This window comes from Pogonomyrmex barbatus, unplaced genomic scaffold (genome assembly GCF_055798465.1).
Source record: "Pogonomyrmex barbatus isolate J1 unplaced genomic scaffold, ASM5579846v1 scaffold7, whole genome shotgun sequence".
NCBI classification, from domain to species: Eukaryota; Metazoa; Arthropoda; class Insecta; order Hymenoptera; family Formicidae; genus Pogonomyrmex; species Pogonomyrmex barbatus.
Window position 1 is genome coordinate 3,809,709 of NW_028297171.1, and position 27,285 is coordinate 3,836,993.

General features: G+C 24.9%; 4 protein-coding genes across 4 annotated transcripts; all 4 read left to right on the forward strand.

Annotated features, from left to right (window-relative positions):
* The first annotated feature begins 663 nt into the window (after positions 1 to 663).
* LOC148934928 (uncharacterized) lies at positions 664 to 3,120 on the forward strand. Its single transcript, XM_089083300.1, has 3 exons — positions 664 to 1,016; positions 1,164 to 1,454; positions 2,363 to 3,120. Exons 1-3 carry the CDS (start codon positions 697 to 699, stop codon positions 2,523 to 2,525), a joined length of 774 nt encoding a protein of 257 aa, XP_088939426.1. The 5' UTR covers positions 664 to 696; the 3' UTR covers positions 2,526 to 3,120.
* A 2,159-nt stretch (positions 3,121 to 5,279) lies between these two features.
* Positions 5,280 to 6,436, forward strand: LOC105428042 (defensin-like). The gene is made up of 3 exons (XM_089083372.1): positions 5,280 to 5,435; positions 5,782 to 5,974; positions 6,256 to 6,436. Exons 1-3 carry the CDS (start codon positions 5,375 to 5,377, stop codon positions 6,257 to 6,259), a joined length of 258 nt encoding a protein of 85 aa, XP_088939498.1. The 5' UTR covers positions 5,280 to 5,374; the 3' UTR covers positions 6,260 to 6,436.
* Positions 6,437 to 14,605: 8,169 nt separating this feature from the next.
* On the forward strand, positions 14,606 to 22,516 carry LOC105428038 (uncharacterized). Its single transcript, XM_011640090.2, has 6 exons — positions 14,606 to 14,704; positions 15,028 to 15,220; positions 17,574 to 17,601; positions 21,570 to 21,708; positions 22,028 to 22,226; positions 22,498 to 22,516. Exons 1-6 carry the CDS (start codon positions 14,644 to 14,646, stop codon positions 22,499 to 22,501), a joined length of 624 nt encoding a protein of 207 aa, XP_011638392.2. The 5' UTR covers positions 14,606 to 14,643; the 3' UTR covers positions 22,502 to 22,516.
* On the forward strand, positions 16,309 to 17,405 carry LOC105428039 (defensin-like). The gene is made up of 3 exons (XM_089083276.1): positions 16,309 to 16,429; positions 16,760 to 16,952; positions 17,219 to 17,405. The coding sequence occupies exons 1-3, from the start codon at positions 16,369 to 16,371 to the stop codon at positions 17,220 to 17,222; spliced, it is 258 nt and encodes an 85-aa protein (XP_088939402.1). The 5' UTR covers positions 16,309 to 16,368; the 3' UTR covers positions 17,223 to 17,405.
* Positions 22,517 to 27,285: the final 4,769 nt, after the last annotated feature.

The window sequence follows — 27,285 nt, forward strand, 5'->3', positions numbered from 1 at the left end:
ATATTCATTTATATTATCTATGATTTATATTAAATAAAATTTTAATATTTGTAAATTATATTCTAATTAGTTTATCATATAATATAAATCAAGAAAAATTAAATCAAGAATAATTGATTGTGTCAATAAATATTGTTGATTATAGAGACATAAAAATCCACAAATCAGTTCATATTGGCTAAAAATATGTCGCAACTGCTCAATTTTTGTATATTATACAGTATATTTTAATAAAAATCTTAATGCAAAATTATAACTAATTATAACTATTTATAATAACAGAATTATAACAATTTCATTTGAAAATTAAAAACTACAAGTCATCGTGTGCTATTATTATCCTCGAAGATAATAAGCAATACATACATTGCCATTATGTATCTTTATAAAAAAAATAATACTAATTATTTACATATATATTATTCCATTACTTTTTAATAAATCATAATTCGCCTAATAAAATTCAACAGATATAAAATGTCAATTTATAGCGAAATAAAATTCTACAATGAGAAATATTTTATATAAAAAAATTGATTGTTTCAATTACGATAATGCTTGTTGATCTAATGACGTTAATGTAGCGATATAATCAAGAGTTTTTTCATTGTCATAATGAACATATCATTGTATAAAACTAGTTCTTAAACTGAACAGCTCTAATACTGAATACATAGAGTTGAGAGAGTTTTCGTCATGGTTGATTCTGCAGGAAAAGCTATAAAACCCGTAGCATTAACTGCTTTTATTGTCGGTTGTGGTATTCTTAAATATCCAGGAAACCGTCCGAGATTTGGCTTAAGTATCTTCTATATGTTAATAGTCTGGAGTGTTTATACCTGTGTATTTTACTATACAATGATCCAATTTCCTCCGAAAAGATTATTTAATAGTTTTCTAACTTTCTTTATATTAACAATAAATTTGCTTGTGACAATAATACACATAATTATCATCATTCGCAAGCGTAAGGTACAATTTCTTTTCATACAACAGTCTATTATCGCTTTAATGGCGTGAAATGCAGCAAGTAATGCACAATGCTAATTTAAACTAATTATCTTCATCATTATCATATATTTAGAAATAATTAAATTAACTATTGTATATATATATATATATTTTGTACATATATTTATTTAAAAAACATTATTATATTTTTTTATATTCCTTTGTTGTTATCTTCAGAAATTCGTAGCATGTATAAGAAAGCTCGAACTTGTGGACGATACATTGGAAAAACTTGGAATGCCCAAAGAATTTAATATATTACAAAATTTAACAAAATGGGCCATGATCATATTAATTTTTATAATATGCATATCGTCCATTCTTGACTCTATGCTCTGTGTAAGAATATATAACAATATAAAAGGGATACTTATTCCTTTTGTAATAAATTATACTATACATATTAATACCCTTATGGATATAAAGTTCATACTTCTTTTAAGGTTTGCAAATTTTATTTTTCTGCGATTATTTTATAATGGACATTATTAAAGTTTAGAAAATTTAATTTGATAGATTCTAATTTTTCATATTTAATATGCATGCATTGAGAGAAGATAAAATATTTCTAGCAACTATATTTATGACAATTATGAAATTTAAGCACCTATAACTAGTTTTTGAAAGTAATAAATAGGAAAATAATATTGAATAGAATAAAAATATAGTCACAATATCAATAGATATGAAATATGAATTATTAATACATTGTGAAATAGTGATTCAACTATAATTACATAATTATATAAATTTCATATAAACCAATTATAATATATAATTATAATATATAATTACATTTTCCATTTTTTAAACAAATATTTTTGTGAAGTAAGCATAATGCCATAATATCCTAGAAAGATAAGTTTAAAAAATACATATTGATAACAACGATACAATATATTAGTTTATCCATTTATTACAAATGAATTATTATTACTTTTTCTTGATTCATATAACTTGTTAATTGTTGTTATTACAACTTTATTATATATAGTTGAGGCGCTATTTGTGTGTTCTAAATTTCTAATTACTGGTACGACTTTTTTGTTTGAGTGTGTAATAAATGTATAATAAAATATAAATTTATTTATTTTATATTAGTATTGTTGTATATTGTTGTTTTTTATGTCCCATATAGACAAAATTTATCTGATATTACGTATTAATTCCTTATTATTCAACCAAATATATATGTATAAACTGAGAAGTTTTTTATAATCTATAAAATTGGATAATTCTCAATAACAGAAAAAAATAATTAAATAAATTATTTATATTGTTGTTCTACTATATGTAAAAAACTTTAATACCATTCTCTAAATATTTCTCTAAATATCTTTTTAAATTACAGGCATATTGGTACTAGAATGGATAAAATGAACGATTATATTGAACAACTATTGAAAATAGAAGACTATAGAATAAAGTGCAAATGGAAGAAATCTTTTGTTGTTACCAATTATTATGTTCGAAGCATTGAGAATAGCAAGCATGCATTGTGGACCTTAATGTAAATTGATTTATGTTGATATATATGACATAAACAAATTGCGGAAAATAATTTACAAAAAATAATTTTGCCACGTTCATAAATTTTATTTAATATACTTATCATATTTTACTTATTATAATTAGAACGTTTTACTATTCATTATCATTAATTTTATATTAGTTTATCAATAGCAAAGTAAATTTAAAAATTTTCTATTTAATATAATGCATAGAAATAAACATATATTTTCTGCTATTTGACAACATAATAAATCTTTTGATGTAAGTTTAGCTCTAGCTAAATGCGTTTAAAACATAATTGCATGCATATGACTTTTTTATAAAGAATATATAACGAATATATTTTTCTTAAAAACATATATTAGTTTATTTATATAAATCTAGGCATCTTCATTCAGAACTTTGCCGAATAACTCGTATTATATATAACCTATCCGAAATTCAAATGACTCTACAAATGATGTCCTATTTCATCATCTTAGTAGAGATGTGTAATTTTTTATATTATGCAACAATCTACTTTACAACGTATAATAGTATATTACTATATTTATTACTCTCGTGCAGCATGTGGTCTATTGTACTTGTAATGAGACTAATATTAGTAAATCATACCTGTGAAAGCATTAATACTAAGGTAAGAATTTTTGATAAATTAAAAAAATATTTTTTCATAAGCATGAAAATTATATAATTTTCAACTTATATTATATATTTATATATTTTTTCTAAAAGATATATTAATATATACAATATAATATATAATAAATATATATATATATATATTATTATATATATATATATATTATATATAATATATATATAATATATATATAATAATATATATAATTATTTTAAAAGAAATATTAATACTGCAAAAGCAATCTTTTTCACTTATAAATCGAAAAGTTTGGAAAAGTTTTTATCCAACTTTATTAAAATATTAATGTCGTTAAAAATAATAAAAAACTTTATTTTAAAAAACAATATAAATATTTCTAAATTATTTTAGGCACAAAATACTAAGATTGTTATTTATAAATTGACAAATCTTATTTGTTTTACCGAGATATACGAAGAGGTGAGAGAAATCTTTTCTATATAACTTATATAATTAATTTGATATCAAATAATGTTTATTTAAATGTATTTAAATTATAATTGCGTTATCATATAATGCAGATTTGTTACTTCGTTTTGCAAGCATCATTACAACCGTTAAAATTTACCGGATTGGGCTTGTTTTATTTTGGCTATGATTTTATTCATAAGGTTAGTCTATAATAATATTCATATTTTTATGTAAAAACTAGTTTGTTAGGATGCAAAACTTGAAATAATGTTTCTTTTGTTTAATATTTTCGCTCAGTTCTTTACGTGGATCTTCACCATTGTTCTATTTATGATACAAATGGAAGTTTCTCTCATACCTAAAATATTTATTTCTATAAGATATAATATAACAATATAACAATTGAAAAAATATACAAAAATATACAAAAATGTACAAATTTTTCGCATATCTTTCAAATTTACTGTTTAATATCTATATTAATATCTATAATATCTATTATTACTTAGTAAAAATAATATAAATAATTAATTTAAAAAATTTATATTGTTAATAATAATAATAATTGTACATATGTTAGTAATATTAATATTTATATTTAAATTAATATTGAATTAATAAAGTTAATATCTTTATATTTTTATAATATGTTTTATATTAAAAAATCATGTAGTATATTTCATTATCGCAAATAATTCATTGATTGAACACATGCACAAATATATATAATAGATTTTAAATAAAAATTTTCTTAACATTCATAACTTTTTAATTAACTAACTTTTTTTTCCTTTCTGTTCTTTCTGATAGTGACTTTCTAATACAAAAGATCAATATATTGAAAATTTAATTTGTTTCATTACTTGTTATAGGAAATTTAAGTTTAGAAAAGTAGTAATTTTAAAACAAAATATAAATATCCTAAATATAGTATATTCAATGATGTAATAGACACTTTTCTCTCTATAAGAACCAACAAATATAAAAATTGAATAATTTTTAAACCGTTTAAAGAATCATGCTCTATTTTTAGATCCAGATAAAAATAATTAATCAATCTACAAAATTTTGACATATATTTTGACATAACTTTAAGAATTTGCCAGTGAAATAAGATATGTTATACTTGCATGTGAATTTGTTTTTATTTTCCTTTTCCTTTTTTGTTTTGATTTCTTTTGTTTTGATTTTGTTTTTCTTTTTAGTATCGATGGATAATTACAAAACAAAACTTATAATCAAGTACAGCGTTGTACGAATGCATTTTGGCTTCATGATTTTACTAGTACTTTTTTAAGTATCAACATACAGCTGGAAAAGCAGATCAAAACTAAAAAAATAAAAGAAGTGATCAAAAATAAAAAATTAATTTTTAAGAAAATTAATTTTATTAACTAAAATAGATTTGATAGATTTGCTAAATATTGTCGCAAATCTACTCTATTTTTTTTAGTTTAGTTTCTTGTATTTTGAGCATGGCTTTAAATTATTAAATATAATTAAAATGATTACGCAAATATAATCTCTAAACTTGAGTATTATAAAGGTTCTAATGAGATAATTTTAAAAATAAACATATAAATATGTATTTTTTCTTATCTCTCTGAATAATTGAAGAACTAACAAGTTTCAATGAAACAAAAATCATTATATTTATCACTATTTCCCCACTCGTCACGTATTGCGCAATTTATCATCATTCGAGTTGGTATATAAAGAGTGGTATTAAAGGAATATTCTAATGATACAAGATCCATCGAACACTCAACATTTCTCAAAATGAAGATTGTATTCGCTCTCTTGTTTTTGGTTGCAGTTGCCATCGCACTTCCCATTGAAGGTATGAAAGACAATCTACAATCGAATAGATATAACTTTATTACTTATAAGAATATAATTTTGCAAATAGAAGAATATAAATTTATGTCTCATTTTCAATAACGACAATAACGACAACACTTAGTAGAAAAGGCGATGCTAATATAAATTGAAACAAAGTCCGTGGATGTCAAAAATAACTTCTAAAATATTTAAATATATTTGCATATACTACATACTGATATATATTAATTCTTTCAATACTTTTTGTCAGTAATAATTTTAATACCATAAGAAAAAATAATGTTTTTAACTAATTTTATTTTGAAGTGATAATAACATTTTTCTATTACGTATGTCAAATAAAGATGAATCGGAATCCCAGCTGGCAAATGAGAACGAATTCTTGAATTTGGAACCTGTCGAACAACATCATCGCGAACGTAGAGCCACTTGTAATCTTCCTATTGGTGCTCGTACCGCTTGCAATACTCATTGCAGATTTAAAAAATACAAGAGAGGATACTGCAATAAAAGGAAAATTTGCGTTTGCACCAATAAGTAAGTCGCGATTTGAATAATTATTTTCTTATTATATTCCTATTATTTCACAAACAAAGTGATTATAATGCACTTTGTGTGTAAAAAAATGATCTTCAAATTATCGTTACTAGACCATATAAATCCTACACTAATATAATAATATTATTTAATAATATTATTTAAGAATATAGTGCTAGTGTAAATTTAATAACAGTTTGAGAAATAATATAATTAATCGATATGATTAATAGTAAGTTATTTTTTTATTCAATAATAAAATTCTTTTTTATTATTTTTAGGTAGAGGATTGGTCAATCCTAATCCTGATAACATAATAATTTTCCTGGGAAGAGATTAGATTAAAATTTAATCGAAATGTATCACATATGACCTATATCCATTCTGGAATTTTAACGTTAAATAAATATATTGTAAAATTATTTATAAATTTTTTTTCCAATTAAAATAAGATTAACGCAATATATCTACATTTTATTATCCTTTACAATTCTTTGATAATATGTGCGGTTTAATTTCTTATTTAATACTTAAAAAAGTGGAATTATATTGCAAACCAAACGTCTTTGATGCGACGAAATAATTGCTTAATGTCTGATGTAGTAGTAAATGCGTACACTAATCGATTTCAAGAAATTGATGTAATAGTAATTATGAGAATTGACGATCGCATGACGATCAAAGCGAGTTAATCCATCAAAATCTGTCACGCGGTCATATCAAAAGCAAATGATATATGATGCCAGAAAAATTAATTATTGCATAAACTAGCTTCAGACAACCGATAACATGGATATATATAAGTGTGCATGCGACGCGATGAATTGCTATTCGAAACTGATATGTTTTGTTCTTCGGCAATATAATCTGCAATGCTTGATGCATATCGGTGTGTGTTTGTTTTAATAGATCGCATAAATATTTTCTTCTCTGCACGCGATTTATAGCTGACGGCATTTACGTATTCAAAATTTGCACGCAAAGTATAGCTGATATAAACTGTACCAACTGCGATGCATATTACTAATGAACTTTTTTTGTAGCATGAGAACTCGAGAATCAATTTCTATTATAAAACAATATCTTTGAATACTTATCTGCTTTTATCATTTTCAGTATCAAATATTAACAATAAAATCATAAAAATTATCAATTGTGTGTAATTATTGCACTATTTGCACACAACTTTCCTATCAACGTTATTAAATTATATATTTGAAATAATATATATTAATTATATATTAATATATATTATAAATATTTATTATATATATTTATAATATATATTAATATATATTAATTTCATTCGCGAAACTAGCATGTTATCTTAACATTATAATAAAATAATTGAAAAGAAAGGAAATAGAATTATGAATATATAATTGAATAATTATAATAAAATAATTACATAATAACATTATAATAAAATAATTGAAAAGAAAGGAAATAGAATTATGAATACATAATTGAATAATTATGTATTCATAATTCTATTTCCTTTCTTTTCAATTATTTTATTATAATGTTAAGATAATATGCTATTTCGCGAATTTCAATAACAAACTAAATATTATTCTATAAAATTAAAAGTTTTTTGTATGGAAAATTATTCTGTAGTTTCGATAATAGACATTAGTTTGATTATAGATACATTTCCAATAATCTCATAGATATTGAATATAATATGAATTTAGTTAGCGTATAGTTATAATGAATAGCATATCAATTTGCACAAGTGTTTTTGTGCTATACAAAAACATTATTTAATATTATTTAAGTTTAATGAGTAATACAGTATTCATAATAAAGGTGTTAATATTGGTAAATATTGCAATAAAAAGAGGTAATAGATGTCTCGAAATATTACGTCAAAAGAGCAATTTCTGATGATAACCAAACAAACATGAAATTTTCTTGACAAATATTTGATTTTAAGAGGATTAAACTGACGAGCAAACTCTGACGAGAACGTTCACACATATGCAACATTGAAATATACATAGATACATAGATTATGTATACATACATATACTTATACATATATTTCTGCACACATATGAACTTAATCTCCTAAACTTCGCATAAATGTATATCAGCATTCAGATAGTACTTCTCTGTTCATTTCTCCTATATGCTTCCAAATTATGATTTAGGAGGTCTTAAAATATTCTTATATATTGAATAAATGTGGGTGAATAGTTTCTTGAATACACACTTGGTATTACAATTGGTATTACTTATGTCAAGTGAATAAGTGGCTTAGGTAATAACAGGAAACTGTAATATAAGTTTTTTTATTGTTTCATATTGTTTTATAGCTATCCACATTTATTTTAATATTTTCTCTCATGCTGGAAAAGAATTTTTTATTCAAATTAAGGGGAGCAAAAAAATAAAAAAATACAAAATATATGTATAGTCGACAAAAGTGCAGCACCTCTTAAGGAGATGCTGTACTCGTCTGTATTATCGATAGAGTATAATCTTTTTCATATCATACTTCTTTTATGTGATATATTTATAAATTTGGAAATCCTTTTCTGCAATTGCGTTTTTGCATTAATGTGTGTCTATGGAATTCGTCAAAAACGAACAAAGAATGAGAAAAATTTCTTTAACTTCACCCTTTTTTTGCTACTTTAATATAGTGTTATAAGTTACCAAGTCGTATTAATATTTGCTTTATATAAAAATTTTGCAGCTTATATTTTCAAAATTAGTGTCGCCAAATTAGATTACATAAAGAAGCAATAGATGGGTGGATAATTAAATTTTTAGAATTAGGCTTAAATATCTAATGTAATACAAAATGTATATATAAAACAAAATGTGAAAATTTGTTCACATTTATTAAAAAGAGACGTCTACTTTACTAAGACATTCAAAAAACATTTTTAAAACTGTACTAAAAGACATCCTAAAAACTTTGTTTAAAACATTCTAAATTTGTCTTAAAGACTTTATGAAAAGATGTAAATGGTCTTTTATAAGATTTTAATATTTGTATCACTATTCACATTATTGATTATAATATTTCTCGAGAAGCAATAATATATATTTATTGATTAAAATATATAACATATGACTAATCTCGATATAACATAACTTATAAAAATATTAACAGTTAATCTGGCATTCTAATATTTTGTATTATTACGATAACGCAATTAAGATAAAGCTCTGAAAACGCATTGACAAGAGAGAGAATACAAAGAGCTATCTGGTAAATCGGCATATCAATAATATATCGATAATAATTATTTAATAGATAATAATTTGATATCTATAAAAATTTTCTGACGATCTATAATAATCTCTGATTGTAACAGATAGATTGTCATCAAAGTATATAAGTATTATATCAATTTATAAATATGTGTGTGTGTGTGTGTGTGTGTGTGTGTGTGTGTGTGTGTGTGTGTGTGTGTGTATATGTATCGATTTATTTAAATAATTCCAACTTCTGCGTCATATTCTTTTTCTTGATAATGCGTTTTCGTATAATTAATTTTTATTATACTATAAAATGTCTAAAATAATCCAAATAAAATATCTAGAAGATGTCTAAAAAATGTTATTCATCAAAAAATAAAATGCTTCAAAGACATTATAGATCGACTCATATAAAATGCCTTAAAGACGTTTATAAAGACATCTTTCTAATAGTTTAGTAAAATGTCTTATTACGCTTTGTCATCAACAATCATATAACATCATTTAATAATTTTTCAAAATGAAAAATTATGCGCATTGCGGATAGCGTATGCTATACTATTTTCTTAAATTAGCGTAGATTAGTTATACAATAATACATATTTTCGAGAAATAAAAGAAATATCCCAAACAACATGATGTTTAAAAAAACATCGTAAAAATGTTTTAAAAGAGACATCTTTAAGATTTCAGCAAAAGATGTTCAAAAGTCCTTTTTAATATTGCATTGAAAGACATCTTTTACTTAAAGACGTCTAAAATGTTGACTTTTAGATAAAATTTTTTCAAGCTTGTATAGTTATTTACATTATCTGTACATTTATCGACAAGCACATTCATTGACTGAAATAATTAAATAACATGACCCATTTCGATATAATGTAACGTATAAAAATATTGGTTGATTTAATATTCCAATATTTGGTATTATTATAATGTTACAAGCAATTAAGAAGCTATTCGGAAACATATTGAGAGGAAGAATACAAGAGTTGTAATATTCCAGAAACTGGAATTACGTGATAAATCGATATATCGATGACTTAATATCTATAGAGCTTTTCTGACGACAAAATGATGGTAACAGATAAATCGTTATCAATATTATATAATGTATTACATGTATTATATCAATGATATTGATTTATTAGGTAATTCCAAATTCTGTTTCTGTATTCTTCCTTTTGTCAATGCTTTCCCGTATAATTAATTTTTATTTTTCATTATAGAATGCCAAAAGATTCCAAATAAGACATCTAGAAGATGTTTAAAAGATCATTCATTTATTGAAAGATAAGATGTCTATAAGACGCCCTAAAGACATCGTAAATCAGATCATAAGATGTCTTAAAGATATCTTTTTATAGTTTAATAAGATGTCTTATATTTGAATACATCTTTTAGACGTCTTTAAAACTTTATTATGTTCTCTGGAATATTTTTTAAATTATATTGATTAAAATATGAAATGAATAAAAATTAATGTAAATAAAAGCTCAATAAAAAAAATCAAAATTAACAAGACAAAAGATTAACATAAGCTAGAATATAAGCACCAATAATACGTATTTTATAAACAAATATTAATATATAAGTTTAATATATAAGTATGTATAAAAACAAAGGCATACATTTCGACATTAAATGTGGTCTTCAGACTAAAATAGAGAGTAGAATAAAAATAAAAATTATAAATATCGTAAAAATCATAAGTTAAGTCATAATATAAAAGTTAAGCTTATTGTCACAAAATTATTTAAAGGAATGTCATTTTTATAAAACTGCAATGTTAAGAAATATTCGAAAGGCATGTAGAAAAAGTATGAAAAATAGATGGGCAAGCATACATGTCCACTTGTCTACAAAAAGAAAGAATTCTGTCCTAAAAAATTAAAAGTATTATACTGACAAAGTTAAAAAAAACACACTACTCATACTTGATAATCAGCGTAAAATGAAACTAAGTATTTGTGTAAAAATGATTATGATATGTTATCACGTCTGAAGTAAATGTATGAATAAAACAAAGCAGAAAGATTCGGAACAATCCGGACGAGAGAAGTAATTCTAAAAAAGGAGGAAAGGAGAAGAGGAATAGATAAGTGGAATATAAAATATATAAAATATATAAATATACAGGAAGCCAAAAATTAGAAAAAAAAGAAAGCGCTAAGAATCAGAAGATACGCATTTGAAAAAAGAAGCTCCGTATCATTTTATTTATTTAAACCAGATCATTTTTCTTTAATGTGTACTATTTTTACATATGCGTTTGTTTTTTATTTTGATATATATGATATATATTGATATTATAAAATATATATTATTGGCAGTTATATTCTGGCCTGGCGCATATTAGTTATTTATTTCATTAATTTTGATTTGTCATTTTAGTAAGCTTTATCTGTATTAATTTTTATTTATTTCATATTTCAATTAGGATAAATTAAAAAAATATTTCTTTTTTTTCTTTCTTTCTTTCTTTTATTTATATCAATCTCTTAGTAACACAAGATTCACTATCTAAAATCCTAACATCATCCCAATTAAAAGAATAATTTTCGAGATGGTGCATGAGAAAAACATACAGAAAACCGCTCTTTTTATTTATATCTATTAAATGTTCATAAAATCTAATTTCTAGCTTTTTTTTAATTTGTTCTATATATGCAGTATTATAATCACTGCAACTGATGTTATAAACAATGTAGCAGTGAGAAAGACAGTCTAATTTATCTTTCCTCGTATTGTAACTTCTTAAAAAATTAGCGAATAAGCAATTTTTAAGTTATTCTTTTCAGCAATCAATCAGAATTTCTTGGAAATATTTTTCACGTAAGAAACTGTAAAATAAAAATTATATTTCATACTAGATCATTAATATCATCCATAAATGGATTATTCATTTTACAAAAGAGGTATTTCAATCTATCGCAAAAAGTAAATGTAATTAAATTAGTAGATGTAATTAAATCCAATGGATAGCTATTATTTAATAAAATGGTAATAGAATTTTGAAAATTCTTAGCGTAAAATTGAGGATGTAAAAAAAAGTTATTCTATCCAGATCATATAACAAATATCTCCTTTGATCAAATAAATAGTGAGAATTATAATTGAGATATCTTCCAGAAAATATAGATTATGAAAGCAATCGAAAATGATTTTCAATTATTCTCAACTATGTTCAAGAAAACTAAATCGATCAATCTTTATTTCCATCATAAATTATAAACGTTCATGTAACGAATCAAAAGTTTGTAATATAATATTTAGTATGCTCGATGACGCTCCAAAAATTATATCGTTCACATTTCAGTAGTAAAAGAAAAAGACTAAAACGATAAAACGTTCTATTGCAATTTCCTCTAAATTTTATATAACATGATTAGCAATGAGCGAAAACGGAAATCCATATGTGTCATCCATCCATATGTATCCAGATGTGTCAAAGATTTGTTATATACTTGTCATAAAAACCAGAAAAAGTGGAGTTGATAGATAAATAGCTATCATGAATTTATTAAGGAAAATGGTCGTACGATAAGAAATTAAATTCCATCTCTTGATAACACTTTGTACCAACCAAGTTTGTTGGAATGTTGGTAAAAAATGAAACCGCATTCAGAAGAGAATTTGATTCCGACTACAAAAATTGAGTTTTTCAACTCACAAAATGGAAACCATCAATATGACTAAAAAATTTTAGCAATTATTTAAGCAAAATGTTATGTAAAAACAAAACTAAAGAATATAAAGGATTGTTAATAGGTGCAATAATAATTCTAATAGGATTATTCGATTTGTGGATCTTTAGCAAACTATAAACTCTTGACATTCTTCTTCTTGATATTCTATCACTCAATAAGTTTTTATAAATTGGATCGATATAATCATCCTTCTTACATCTTGAAAAAAGAGAGCGAGCATCAACTTAACTATTTAGTGGGATCTTTTCAAACAAAACTTTGTTTTATTCATACACTTATTTCATGATAACATGTCGTAACCACACATATACATAATTCACACATATACATAATTCTGTTTTATGATGACTGTCAAGTATAATTTCCTTTCTTAACTTTACCATTACAATATTTTTTACAACAGAATTCCTTCTTTTACTTTACTTGTAGAGCAACTGGATTGTATGTTTATCCGTCCACATTTTACATACTTCTTCTACTTTTGTGATATATAATTTTACGTTTTATAATTTTTATTTCTATTAGTCTAATACTGAAATAGTCTAATACTGAAAATGACCACATTTAAAGTCGAAATATATGTGCTTGTTTTTGTTCTTATACATATATATTTTATTTATAAAATACTTATTACATATACACAGTTTATAAAATATTATCCGTGCTTATATTCTGGACTGGCTCATGTTAGTTTTTTATCTCGTTAATTTTGAAATAAATAAACTTTGATAAAGAAATCAAAGTATAAAAAAGATAACAATATGACTTTTAACACTTTTATGAAAAAAACCTATTTGTAATTAACATTTTTCCTAAATAATAAAAATTTTTGATTATAAATATTTCCTGCAAAAATCACCTACAAAAAAAAATACCAAATAGGAATATTTTATGTTACTGTAGATATTGAATAATTTATATATATATATAAAATATAAAAATAATGTTAAGTGTATACATATATATGTGTGTGTGTGTGTGTGTGTGTGTGTGTGTGTGTGTGTGTGTGTGTGTGTGTGTGTGTGTGTGTGTGTGTGTGTGTGTGTGTGTGTGTGTGTGTGTATGTGTGTGTATATATGCGATGCGATGAGATGATTTTCTAATCTCTGATAAAGTAGTAAATACGTTATCCGATCAATTTCAACAGATTAATGTAATACAATTGAGCTATGAGCATTGACGATCGCATAATGGTCAAAACAAGTTAATCCATCTATTACATTAAAGATCTATTACATTAAATTAAAAATAAATACACGAAAACAGATACATGATGCAAAAAGGACAACATAATTATTGCATAAACCAGATTCAAAATAGATAAGAAAAGATGGATACATTTGCATGCAATGCGATCAATTGCTATTTAAAAACTCGTGTATTTTGTTCTTCAACAATGTGAAAATTCATTTGTTAGTAAAGTATTAAACACGATTAAAATGATTACGCAAGTATAACCTCTATACTTGAGAATTTTAAAAGTTCTAATGAGACAATTTCAAAAACAAATATATAATATAAATATAAATATAACGTAATATAATATAAATATGTATTTTTTCTTATCTCTCTGAATATTGAAGATCTACAAATTCAATCAAACGAAAATCGCCGTAGTTATCAGTATTTTCCCACTCGTCACGTATTGTGCAATTTATAATCATTCGAGATAGTATATAAAGAACGACAAAATTAAATGAATATTCTAATGATACGAGATCCATCGAATACTCAGTATTTCTTAAAATGAAGATTGTATTTGCTCTCTTATTTCTGGTTGCGGTTGCCATCGCACTTCCCATTGAAGGTATGGAAGACAATCTATAATCGAATAGATATAAGAATATAACTTTGCGAATAGAAGAATATAAATATCATGTTTTATTTTCAATAACGATAACATTTAGTAGAAAAGTCAATGCTAAATTTATAAATTGAACAAAGTTCATGAATGCCGAAAATAGCTTCTAAGAACTTAAATATATCTGCATATACTACATATCGATATTAATTCTTTCAATACCCTTTGTCAGTAATGATTTTAATATCATAAGAAAAAAATAACGTTTTTAAATAATTTTATTTTTGAATAATAATAACGTTTCTCTATCTTGCGTATGTCAAATGAAGATGAATCGGAATCCCAGCTGGCAAATGAGAACGAATTCTTGAATTTAGAACCTGTCGAACAACATCATCGCGAACGTAGAGCCACTTGTAATCTTCCTATTGGTGCTCGTACCGCTTGCAATGCTCATTGCCAAGCTAAAAAATACAAAAGAGGATACTGCAATAACAAGAAAATTTGCGTTTGCACCAATAAGTAAGTCGTGATTTAAACAATTATTTTCTTATTATATTCCTATTATTTCACAAAGTGATCATAATTAATCCTACATTATATGATATTAATTAAAAACTTGCTGCTATCGTAAATTTAATAACAGCTTAATGTAGAAATGTATGATTAATCGATATGATTAATATTAAGTTATTTTTTTTATTCAATAATAAAAGTCGTTTTTTCATTTTTAGGTAGAAGATTGATTAATGATTCCTGATTGATTTTTGATTCTGATAACAACGTAATTTTCCTAAGAAGAGATTAGATTGCAATTTTAATCGACATGTGTCATGTCTGACTTATCCATTTAAAAATTTTAACGTTATATAAAATGTATGTATTGCAAAATTACTTGTAATAAATATTTTTCTGAATAAAATAAGATTAACGCAATATATCTATATTTTATCTCTCACAATCCTTCAGTACGTGCTATTTAATTTCTTATTTAATACTTTAAAAAATGGAATCATATTACAAACAAAACGTTCTTTGATCTTGATTGCACGACGCAATGAGATAATTTTCTAATCTCTGATGAAACAATAAATACGTTGTGCGATAATCAATTTCAACAGACTGTAATACTAATGAGCATTGACGATCACATGATGGTCAAAGCAAGTTAATCTATCAAGATCTATCAAGCGATTAAATCGAAAGTAAACGATACACGATGCAAAAAGAATTAACATAATTATTGCATAAACCAGATTCAAAATAGATAAGAGAATATAGATATATATTATTAAGTTTGCATACAATGCGATCAGTTGCTATTCAAAAACTCGTGTGTTTTATTCTTCAACAATATGAAAATTAATTTGTTACTAAATTATTAAACACGATTAAAATGATTATGCAAATATAATTCCTACACTTGAAAATTTTAAAGGTATTAATAAGACAATTTTAAAAACAAATATATAAATATGTATTTTTTCTTATCTCGTTAAATATTGAAATGAATTTAACAAGATATTTAATCAAACGAAAATCGCCCCAGTTATCAGCATCTCCCCACTCGTCACGTATTGTGCAATTTTTATTTATTCAAAATGATATATAAAGAACGAAATTAAATAAATATTCTTACACAAGATCTACACTCAGCAAAAATTCTCAAAATGAAGATTGCATTCGCTCTCTTGTTTTTGGTTGCAATTGCCATCGCACTTCCCATTGAAGGTATGAAAGACAATCTACAATCGAATAGATATAAGAATAATTTTGCAAATAGAAGAATATAAATTTATGTCTCATTTTCAATAACGACCATAATGACAACACTTAATAACAATAGAAAAGGCGATGCTAATATAAATTGAAACAAAGTCCGTGGATGTCAAAAATACCTTTTAAAACATTTAAATATATTTGCATATACTACATACCGATATATATTAATTCTTTCAATACTTTTTGTCAGTAATAATTTTAATACCATAAGAAAAAATAATGTTTTTAATTAATTTTATTTTGGAGTAAACATTTTTCTATTACGTATGTCAAATAAAGATGAATCGGAATCCCAGATGGCAAATGAGAACGAATTCTTGAATTTGGAACCTGTCGAACAACATCATCGCGAACGTAGAGCCACTTGTAGACTTCCATGGGGTGCCCGTACCGCTTGCAATGCTCATTGCAATGCTAAGAAATACAAAAGAGGATACTGCAATAGCAACAGAGTTTGCGTTTGCACCAATAAGTAAGTCGTGATTTAAATAATTATTTTCTTATCATATTCCTATTATTTCATAAACAAAGTAGTTATAATTCATGTGTGTAAAAAAAATGATCTTTAAATTACTGTTACTAAACCATATTAAATCCTATATTGTATGATATTAATTAAGAACGTGCTGCTATCGTAGATTTAATAACAGTTTAATGAGAAATAATATAATTAATCGATATGATCAATATTAAGTTATTCTTTTATTAAATAATAAAATTCTTTTTTATTATTTTTAGGTAGAGGATTGGTCAATCCTGATTCTAATAACATAATAATTTTCCTGAGAAGAAATTAAATTGGAATTTTAATCGACATGTATCACATCTAACTTATCCATTTTGGAATTTTAACGTTACATAAAATATATGTATTGTAAAATTATTTGTAATAAATATTTTTCCAATTAAAATAAGATTAACGCAATATATTTATATTTTATTATCCTTCGGAATCCTGCAGCAAAACGTACTGTTTAATTTCATATTTAATACTTAAAAAATGGAATTAAATTGTACGAAACATCTTTGATTTTGATTGTATGATACGGCGAAATAATTACTTATGTCTAATATAATAATAAATATGTTGTAGTCGCTTCAATCAATTTCAAGAGATTAATGTAATACTAATTATTGACGATCGCATGACGATCAAAGCGGGTTAATCCAAAATCTATCATGCGGTTAAATCAAAAACAAATAATGTAAGAAAGATTAACATAATTATTGTACATCAGCTTTAAATAATTCAGCCAATAACATGGATATATGTAAGAGTGCATGCGACGCGATCAATAGTTATTTGAAAACTGGTATGTTTTGTTCTTCGACAATATAAGAATTTATTTTTGTCCACTATTCGCTATGGCGTCGCTACAACGCTTGATGTATATCGGTTTGTATTTGTTTTAATAGATCGCATAAATATTTTCTTCATCTGCACGCAACACAATTTGTAGCTGACGGCAGTTACGTATTCAAAATTTGCGTGCGAATAATATCTGATATAAACTATAAACTACAATACATATTGTTTATAAATTTTTCTTGTAGCATGAGAGATTAAGAACCAATTTCTACCAATCATAATCTTTATAAACAAACATTTATCTTTATAACAAACACGTATTGCTTTCAATGTTAAATATTAATAATAAAATAATAAAACTTATATCACACAGTTACAAATTACATTTTATATATAGTTGTGTAATAATTGCATTGTTTGCACTCAACTTTCTCATTGACATTAAGAATTAATAATTAAGTATAATTGAATTTCTCAAAAGTATATAACCATATATTAAAATGCGAAAATATAATATAAAATATTGTACAGCGTTATTATTTCTTCAAAATTTAATGCCTAATGATAAACATATAATATTTTTATACATTTCAGAACCATCTATAAGTAAAAAATTAAGAGACGATCGTAGAAAACATTAAGACATTTTAAAATTATTTAAATGCTTTTGGGAACTATCCGAATGATCTTTGAAACGTTTTATAAGACATATTTTTTTAGGTCAATTTTAAATATATGAGTTCGCCTTAATATTAAGGCAAAATTGCCTAGAAACATGTCGGAAAGGGAAAGAATACGGTAGAAACTGGAGATATTTAATCGATTTTTCAATGATTTTAATACTTTTCTAATGACAAAACTGATTTCTATTATAATTTAATATTAATATTATATCTAATATTATATTTGTTATAACAAAGAGCAGCTTTGTTGTTAGGAAAGTTTTGTGAATATTAAAATCATAAATATATCGATGTATCAAGTATCTTCAGCTTCTGCCTTATGCTTTTTTTCTTCTTTACAAATGCGTTTCCGGACAACTTCGTCTTTATTGTATCGTTGTAGTACTATAGTAATACAAAATATTGGAATCTCAAATAGTAAAAAACATGACTAAGATGTTAAATTTTAAACATTAGAAGGTAATATATTTTGATTATGTCATTATGTAATCGTCTTTTTGTAAGATATAAGATGTATTTGAGGATATCATTAGAAATGTATATACATATGTATATACATATACATATATATATATATATATATATATATATATATATATATATATATATACGTATATACAGATTGTTATAAATAATAATAAATACACACACACACACACACACACACACACACACACACACACACACACACACACACACAGAACGTTCAGCAATGGATGGGAGAAATTTTAAAAAATAATTCTAAATTATAAAGTAAAATAAAAATTAGAAATAAAACTGCAATTAAGACTTCGTTTTTTAAGTATAAAGTATATTTAAATTTTCCTGTATTTTTTAAAGCACTTTTTACGTAAATATATTTGAACTTTTATAATTATAAAAAATGAATAATTATATAGCCTTAATGGCTGTTACTTTTAATTTCGATTTTATTTCATCATTTAGAAGTACTCTTTAAATTTTTTTCCTGTTGACGAACAATCTATGTAGATATACATGTGATTTATCTATTACAAATATTGCATACCAACAATATGCAATATTATTATTGATTATGTTCGAGATGGAAGTCGTGTATTTCAATCGATAAATATATTGTCGTTTTTAGATAAATGTTGTAATAATCAATAATATAAATAACTGTTTTAAAAACTTATCTTATAAGAGACAATTTTTAAATGTTTTCTTAAAAAGTCTGACAAATATTTGAAAGATATCTTTTTAAAGTTCTAAAGATGTCTTGAAAAAGATGTCTTTAAGGTGTGTTTTAGACTTGCGTGTTATCTGGGATAGTTTTTCTATCAAAAAGTCAATAAAAGTACCCCAACAAAAGTTTTCCATGATTAAAAACTAATCTTATATAGGATTAAAATCATATATAATTACTGACAATTCTGGAATTCCTTACCAACAGCTGAAAATGACGTCAAAGTACATTTTTAGTGGATATTAAGTGATGCATATAGTATCTTCCGCGATGTGCATCAAATTCCACATTACTTTGAAGATTAATTCCCCAGAAAGTCTTTCAAAGATTTTTCTCCTCTATAAAAAAGAAAAATCTAATAAATGTATATTTGCTTAAAATAAATATATGTACATTAATAATAATAATAAAACTATATTTTTTTATAATTCTTTGCAAAATGCTTTGTTATCGATCATAATATCATTTAATAACTTATCATATGAGATGAAAAGTAGTTATGCGCATACTACAGATGGCGTATACAGTACTAATTTCTTATAATTTAGGGCTAATTAATTATATGATAATAATAATAATAATACATATTATCAACAAATGAAAAAATTCTTAAATTTATATTAATTGAAATATGAAATAAATAATTTGGAATAAAGAAATCAAAATATAAACAAAATACGATTTTTAATATTTTCATGAAAGAAATTATTTTAAATAAAGTTTTTTTCTAATTAATAACAAAAATTTTTCTTATCAATTGATTGTATCAATTGATTAAATGTTTCCTGAAATCAACTGCAAAAAAACAAAAATATCAGTAGGAAAATTTTGCATTATTATAGATATTGAATAATTTATATATACAATTTACGTAATATTATATATATAAATATATATAATATTTATATATACATAAAATATAAAAATAATTATGTGTATATGTACATTACATAATAATTTTAAAACGAAATATAAATATTCTAAATATAATATACTCAGTGTTATAATAAGCGTTTTTTCCTCTCTATATGAATCAATATAAATTTAAAAATTAAATAATTTTTAAATTGTTCAAAAAATTATGCTCAGCTTTCATATGCAGAAAAAATAATATCAATCAATCTACAAAATTTTCAAGCTCTTATTGATGTTCTGACATATACAACTTTAAAATTAATTTGCAAAGTGAGGTATACATTCTTGTGCATGAATTGTGAAATATACATTCTTGTACAATAGCACAAGATATTATTAGTGTTTCGTAATTTTGTTTTCCTTTTAAATATCGATAGATGGCTAGAGATAAACTTTAGAATGCAGCGTTTGTGTTTTGATTTCGTAAATTATGATTTGAAGTAACAATGCGTGACTGAAAAAATTGACTAGTAATAGTATGAAAGTAGTATAATCAAAAATAAAAGTTAATCTTTAAGAAAATTAATTTTATTTTTTAAAATAGTTACAATATGCTAAATATTTTGTTGCAAATAGACTCTACTTTATTTCTTCTTACTAATTTTGTCATGCTTTGGCTTTGAATTGTTAAATATAATTGGAATGAACTTGCGTAATCATCCCAATTATATTTAATCTATTATATTTATTCTGTACTTTGATATTTTCAGTTATAATAATTTCAAGAGAAAGTATAAAAATATTTATTTTTTCTTATCTTTGAGCATTCATTGCATTACACTTGCTCATTATATTGAATAAATATAACAAGTTAAATATAATTGGAGTGATTACGCAAGGTTATTCCAATTACATATTTAACAATTCAAGGCCAAAGCACAACAAGATTTAACAGAGATGTTCAATCAAATGAAACTGTACTTATCAACGTCTTCCCACTATCACACAATTTATAATCATTTAACTTATATATAGTATATAAAGAACGATGAAATTAAACGAGTACTTTACAAAATTCTCAAAGTCAAACATTCCTCATTTTTCCTCAAAATGAAGATCTACGTATTCGCTCTCTTGGTGCTAGCTGCGGTTGCAATCGCACTTCCAATTGAAGGTATGAAAAAGAAAAATGTAAAACTGAATAGATATAAGAATATAAATTCGTGAACGGAAGAAAAATGTAAATTTATGTCTTATTTTAAACAACGACATAATGGTTAATAGAAAAGATAATGGTAAATTTATAAATTGGACAAAGTTCGTGAACGTCCAAAATAATTTCTAAGAATATTTAAATATATCTACATATATTGAATATCGATTAAGTCTTCCAATACTTTTTGTAAGTAGTGATTTTATAAAAAAAATTATATATTTTTAAATAATTTTATTTTGGAATAATAACATTTCTCTATTGCGTATATCAAATCAAGATGAATCAAAATCTCAGCTGACAAATGAGAACAGATTCTTGAATTTGGCACCTGTCGGACAACACCATCGCGAACGTAGGGTCACTTGTGACCTTCTCTCTGGTCTTGGAATTGGTCACAGCGCTTGTGCTGCCCATTGCCTCTTTAAAGGATACAAAGGAGGAAGTTGCACCAGCAAGGGTATTTGTTCCTGCCGCAAGTAAGCCGCAATTTGAATAATTATAATCTTTTGATATTTCAATTATTTCGAAAACAAAGTGGTTATCATTCATGTGTGTAAAGAATGATTTTTAATTATCTGATTCTTAATTATCATTACTACTTATATTAAATCCTTGTTGCATTATATGATATTAAGAATGTATAGTATCGGAGATATAATGACAGTTTAATAAGGAAACTTATATTAATTCATTAATATAATTAATATTAAGTTATTCAATAATAAAATTTTCTTTTATTATTTTTAGTTAAAGAATAATTGGATTAATTTTGGTTTATTTTGATTTTGACATACATTTAACATACCAATTCTCTTGAGACGAGATTGAATTGGAATTTTGATCGCCACGTATCACGTATGGTTCATCCATTTTCAACCTTACAAAAAATACATGTAGTGCAAAATTATTTGTAATAAATATTTTCTCAATTAGAATAAAATTAACATAAAATATCCATATTTTATTATCCTGTACAATCCTTTAGAAATATATACTGTTATTTTATTTCTTATTATTTAATACTTAAAAAAATAGAATTTTATTGCAAAACGTTTTTGATCTTAATTGTGCGATGCGACGAAACGGTTGCCTAATCTTTAATGTAGTAGTAAATGCGTTGTAATCGATTTCAAGAGATTGATGTAATACTAATTATGAGCATCGACGATCGTGCAATAGTCAAAGCGAGTTAATCTACCAAGATCTATTAAGCGGTTAAATCGAAAGTAAACGATACACGATGCAAAAAGGATTAACATAATTGTATAAACCAGATTCAAAATAGATAAGAGAATGAATATATATATATATATATATCCATTCTCTTATCTATTCACATTCTCTATCTATTCTCTTATCTATTCACATTCTATTCATTTATATATATATATATATATATATATATATATATATATATATATATATAAATATATAAGTGTGCATGCGACGCGATGCGATCAATTGCTATTCAAAAACTAATATGTCTTGTTCTTCGACAATATGAAAATTTATTTATCCGCTATGGTACCACTGCAACTTGATGCATATCGGCTTGTATTTGTTTAATAGATCACATAAATATTTTCTTCATCTGCACGCAACGCGATTTATAGCTGATGGCATTTACGTATTCAAAATTTGCATGCGAACAACAGCTATATAAACTACAAATTACGATGCACGTTATTGATAAACTTTTCTCGCAGCACAAAAGATTGAGAATCAATTTCTACCTTCATACAACAATATAATCTTTGTAATAAATACTTATCTATCTTTATCGTTCTCAGTGTCAGTGTATTAATAACAGATTACATCAATCGTGTGTAATTCCTGCATTGTTTGCATAATTTTTCTATTACCATTAAGAATTAATAGTTGAGTATATTCGTATTTATATTCTCGAAACTATATAACTATACTACTATACTATATAACTATATATTAAAATAATATAATATAATGAATAATACTAAGCCTAATATTAAGAAAACAATTCTATTTTGGATTAAACAATTCTATTTTACAGACATATTAACAAATTATAGAAAGAAGCTAGAAAATTTACAGATATTTAAATGACAAAGTTATCAAGCAACAAAGTCTGCTGCAGCTAGGAATTATTGCAAAAATTGATTAAAAGACCATCATTGCAATGCATAGGAATACTGAGTGTATCAGAAATAATAGTTACGTCCTTCCCTGTAATTAAAATTTCTCGATAAAATTAATTAAAAAAAAAAACATGCATTTTTTACACAATTACATAAAATCAATCTCTAGTATTATATTAATTAAAAATATGTGCGTGTGTGTGTGTGTGTGTGTGTGTGTGTGTGTGTGTGTGTGTGTGTGTGTGTGTGTGTGTTCATAATTTTGTTTTTCATTTCAATTGTTTTATTATAACGTTAAAATGATATGCTGGTTTCGCCAATTTCACAATGCAAAAAACTATTCAATGCAAAATATTCTAAAATGTTAAAAATCTTAGCATGCGGAAAATTGTTCTGGCTCCATTAATTAGACATTAGTTTGATTACAGATACGACTCTCCAATAGTCTCATAAGTATTGCATATAATATGAATTCAGTGCGCAGTTTCCTCAATAAAAAGCATATTAATTTGCACAGGTGTTCTCAAATGTGCTATATGAAAATATTTAATCTTAATGTTTAATCCGGTAATGCGATATTGTAGTAAACACGACAATGTCGCAAATATTGCAAAAAGAGATAACAGGTGTACCGCAAATAGCACGTCGAAGCAGCAACTTCTGATGATCGGATGCCGAGCATGAAATTTTCGTGACAAATATTTGATTTTAACGCTGAATTATTCGATGCACGTTGTTACTGTGTCACGCACCGTTTGCGAATAATGAACATTTTCATGCAATCTGTAATATGTAAATGATTACAAATAAAAAAACAAACTTCTACATAGCAATAAAGAATTAATTAATAGTTGTATAAAATTAATAAATCTTTATTATGTCTTCTTTTTATAAATAACTTCTTAGTTAATGTAAAAACAATTGTATAGTCTTCAATAAGTATAAAAATTTATCTGTAATAAACACATAACAATTAAATATGAGAAATACATATAAAATTGTTTCATCACAAGATATCTGTATTGTCCAATATCATGCCAATGTTATGCTTATTAAAAAAAAAAATTATTAATTTATGACAAGATGTACACATTTATTTATTTAAATAGGAAAATTTATGTGTATATATTTTAATTAAATTTTTAATTAAATTATATTTAGCATAAAATAAGAATATTCCGTGTATATGTATATATACGGAATATTTTTATTTTGTGCCAGATTTCAAAAAAATTCTACACACACACACACACACACACACACACACACACACACACACACACACACGACTTCTTTAAAAAAATAATTTCTAATTAAATTATTTATACATAATTTTTAATTTCTGTAATTAATAATAAATTTTTTATAAATGTTTATGGCTTACAGTATTTGTATGCACAATTGTTTATAATTACTAATTTGTATTTGTAGATAATAATAATTATTTAAGTAACTGAATATTATTCTAATATATTAGGAAAAAAAAATAATTATGGACGTCATTTCAAAAATCGCCACAATTTTCAATTCCCATGAATGAGAAAAAGATGACGAATATTGTAACAACGAAATTTGCAAATACATAGGAAAAGAAGAGTTAAGTGAAAAGAAAAAGGATAAACAATAAATAAATTAAACGAAAGAAGAACAATTGATTGTCCATGCTGAAATTATTCATTATTCTCGCATAGTTTCAAATATTTTGAATTAATTACTTATATTGTATAATATAAGTAATTAATTCAATTATATAGCAAGCAGCAAATTTTAAATATATGCCAATGCTGTATATATTAGATCGATTTATATATAATTATTAATTACTAATATATTGTTTTTGTATTAATGAAATCATCATTCTTTTTTCTTTTAGGTCAGATAAATCACAGCTTTATACTTTTGTTATACTATAAATCTTGACGGAAATTGCCATAAAGGGAAAGTCCAGAAAGTAGAAGAGAACGGTCAGTTGGTGGAAAGAAAAGTGAGAAAATGCGACCGGGAAACCAATATGTTTCGTACTTCGGCGCGCAATTAAACGGTCGAGGGGGTTCGTCGGTGATATTTTTCGACCAGCGATTATTAGGATTTTTCTCCCTCGTTCCCTGGGGCGTAACTGGATGATCCAGCGGTCTGAAGGGTTCTCTAGGAACAAACGCGGCTACGCCGCGTACGCACTCTCCCCTCGTGGCGCGGCTTTCATTAAAAATCGGACTCATCATTTATATTCTCCTCTTCACGTCTTTCTCCCTTCTCATTTCTGACGAACAACCCTGTTGCCCACTTGTTGAAAATGATTTCCCGTATACGAGCGTCCGCCATTCGCTACTTATTCAAGAAATACCACTGTACGCAATTGTAGTAATATCTTGTCAATGTAAATTTTACATCTAGTCCGTCATATATATATATAAAATATCATATCTCTTTAAAGGATAGATGTATATATTTCAATCTTTAAATATTTTATTACGAAATTTTACAAATTGCAATAAAATATGACGGCTTACAGCTTTTCAATTTTAAATTAAATTTTGTATAATTACATTCTTGAATAAATATCAATATTGTTGTAATTGGGAAAGGATTTGACAGTATATCATATAATATCTAAAAAAAAAAAAAATATAACCTACAGAATTTCCAGCAATATTGAAAGTGCATTCATTCCGGATTACATATCTATTATTATCTGCTGTATTTTATGAACAAATGCAATATTCGCAATAGCGTTATTTGTATTTAAAACAACATTCGGCACGCATCGATCGCGCAAAAGTTATAAAGTGAAAAAAATAGTGAATAAAGATATCAAATTGTCTCTCCCTCAATCAACGATATATAATTATAATTTTAATCGTTTAATTTATCTATATCTATCGCAATATCATTTTTCAACAAAAAATAAGATATATCTCATACATATATATTTAATTTTAATCAATAATAAAATCATTAATCAATATTAAAATTTAAAATATCGAGAAATTTAATAAATGATTGACTTTAATTTGCGTTCTAAATTTTTATTTTGAAAAATAAGCGCGTGACATCCAAATTCGGGAATGCGACTTGCATAGCATCAAATTCTGTCGCGCGTGTACTGATATAAAACAAATCCCATAAAACGTTTCAATTAAATAAACAAATTAAATTGTTCGTTTTCCGGAAATTTATCGCGTTAAGGATCAACATGCATGGCTCTAATCGTTTGACCACTTAACTGAGAGTACAACGGAAATTAATATTAACCGTTGTTTTCCCATCTTTGCGTGCACCGATCTGATAAACAAAATGTACATGGTAAGCGCGACCTCGTGCGGACAGATGCAATAAATATCGCGAACGCATCCGGTTATGAAATGCGCGACAAAATAGAAAAATAAAAAAAAAAAAATAAAAAAAAAAACGAAAAATGTTT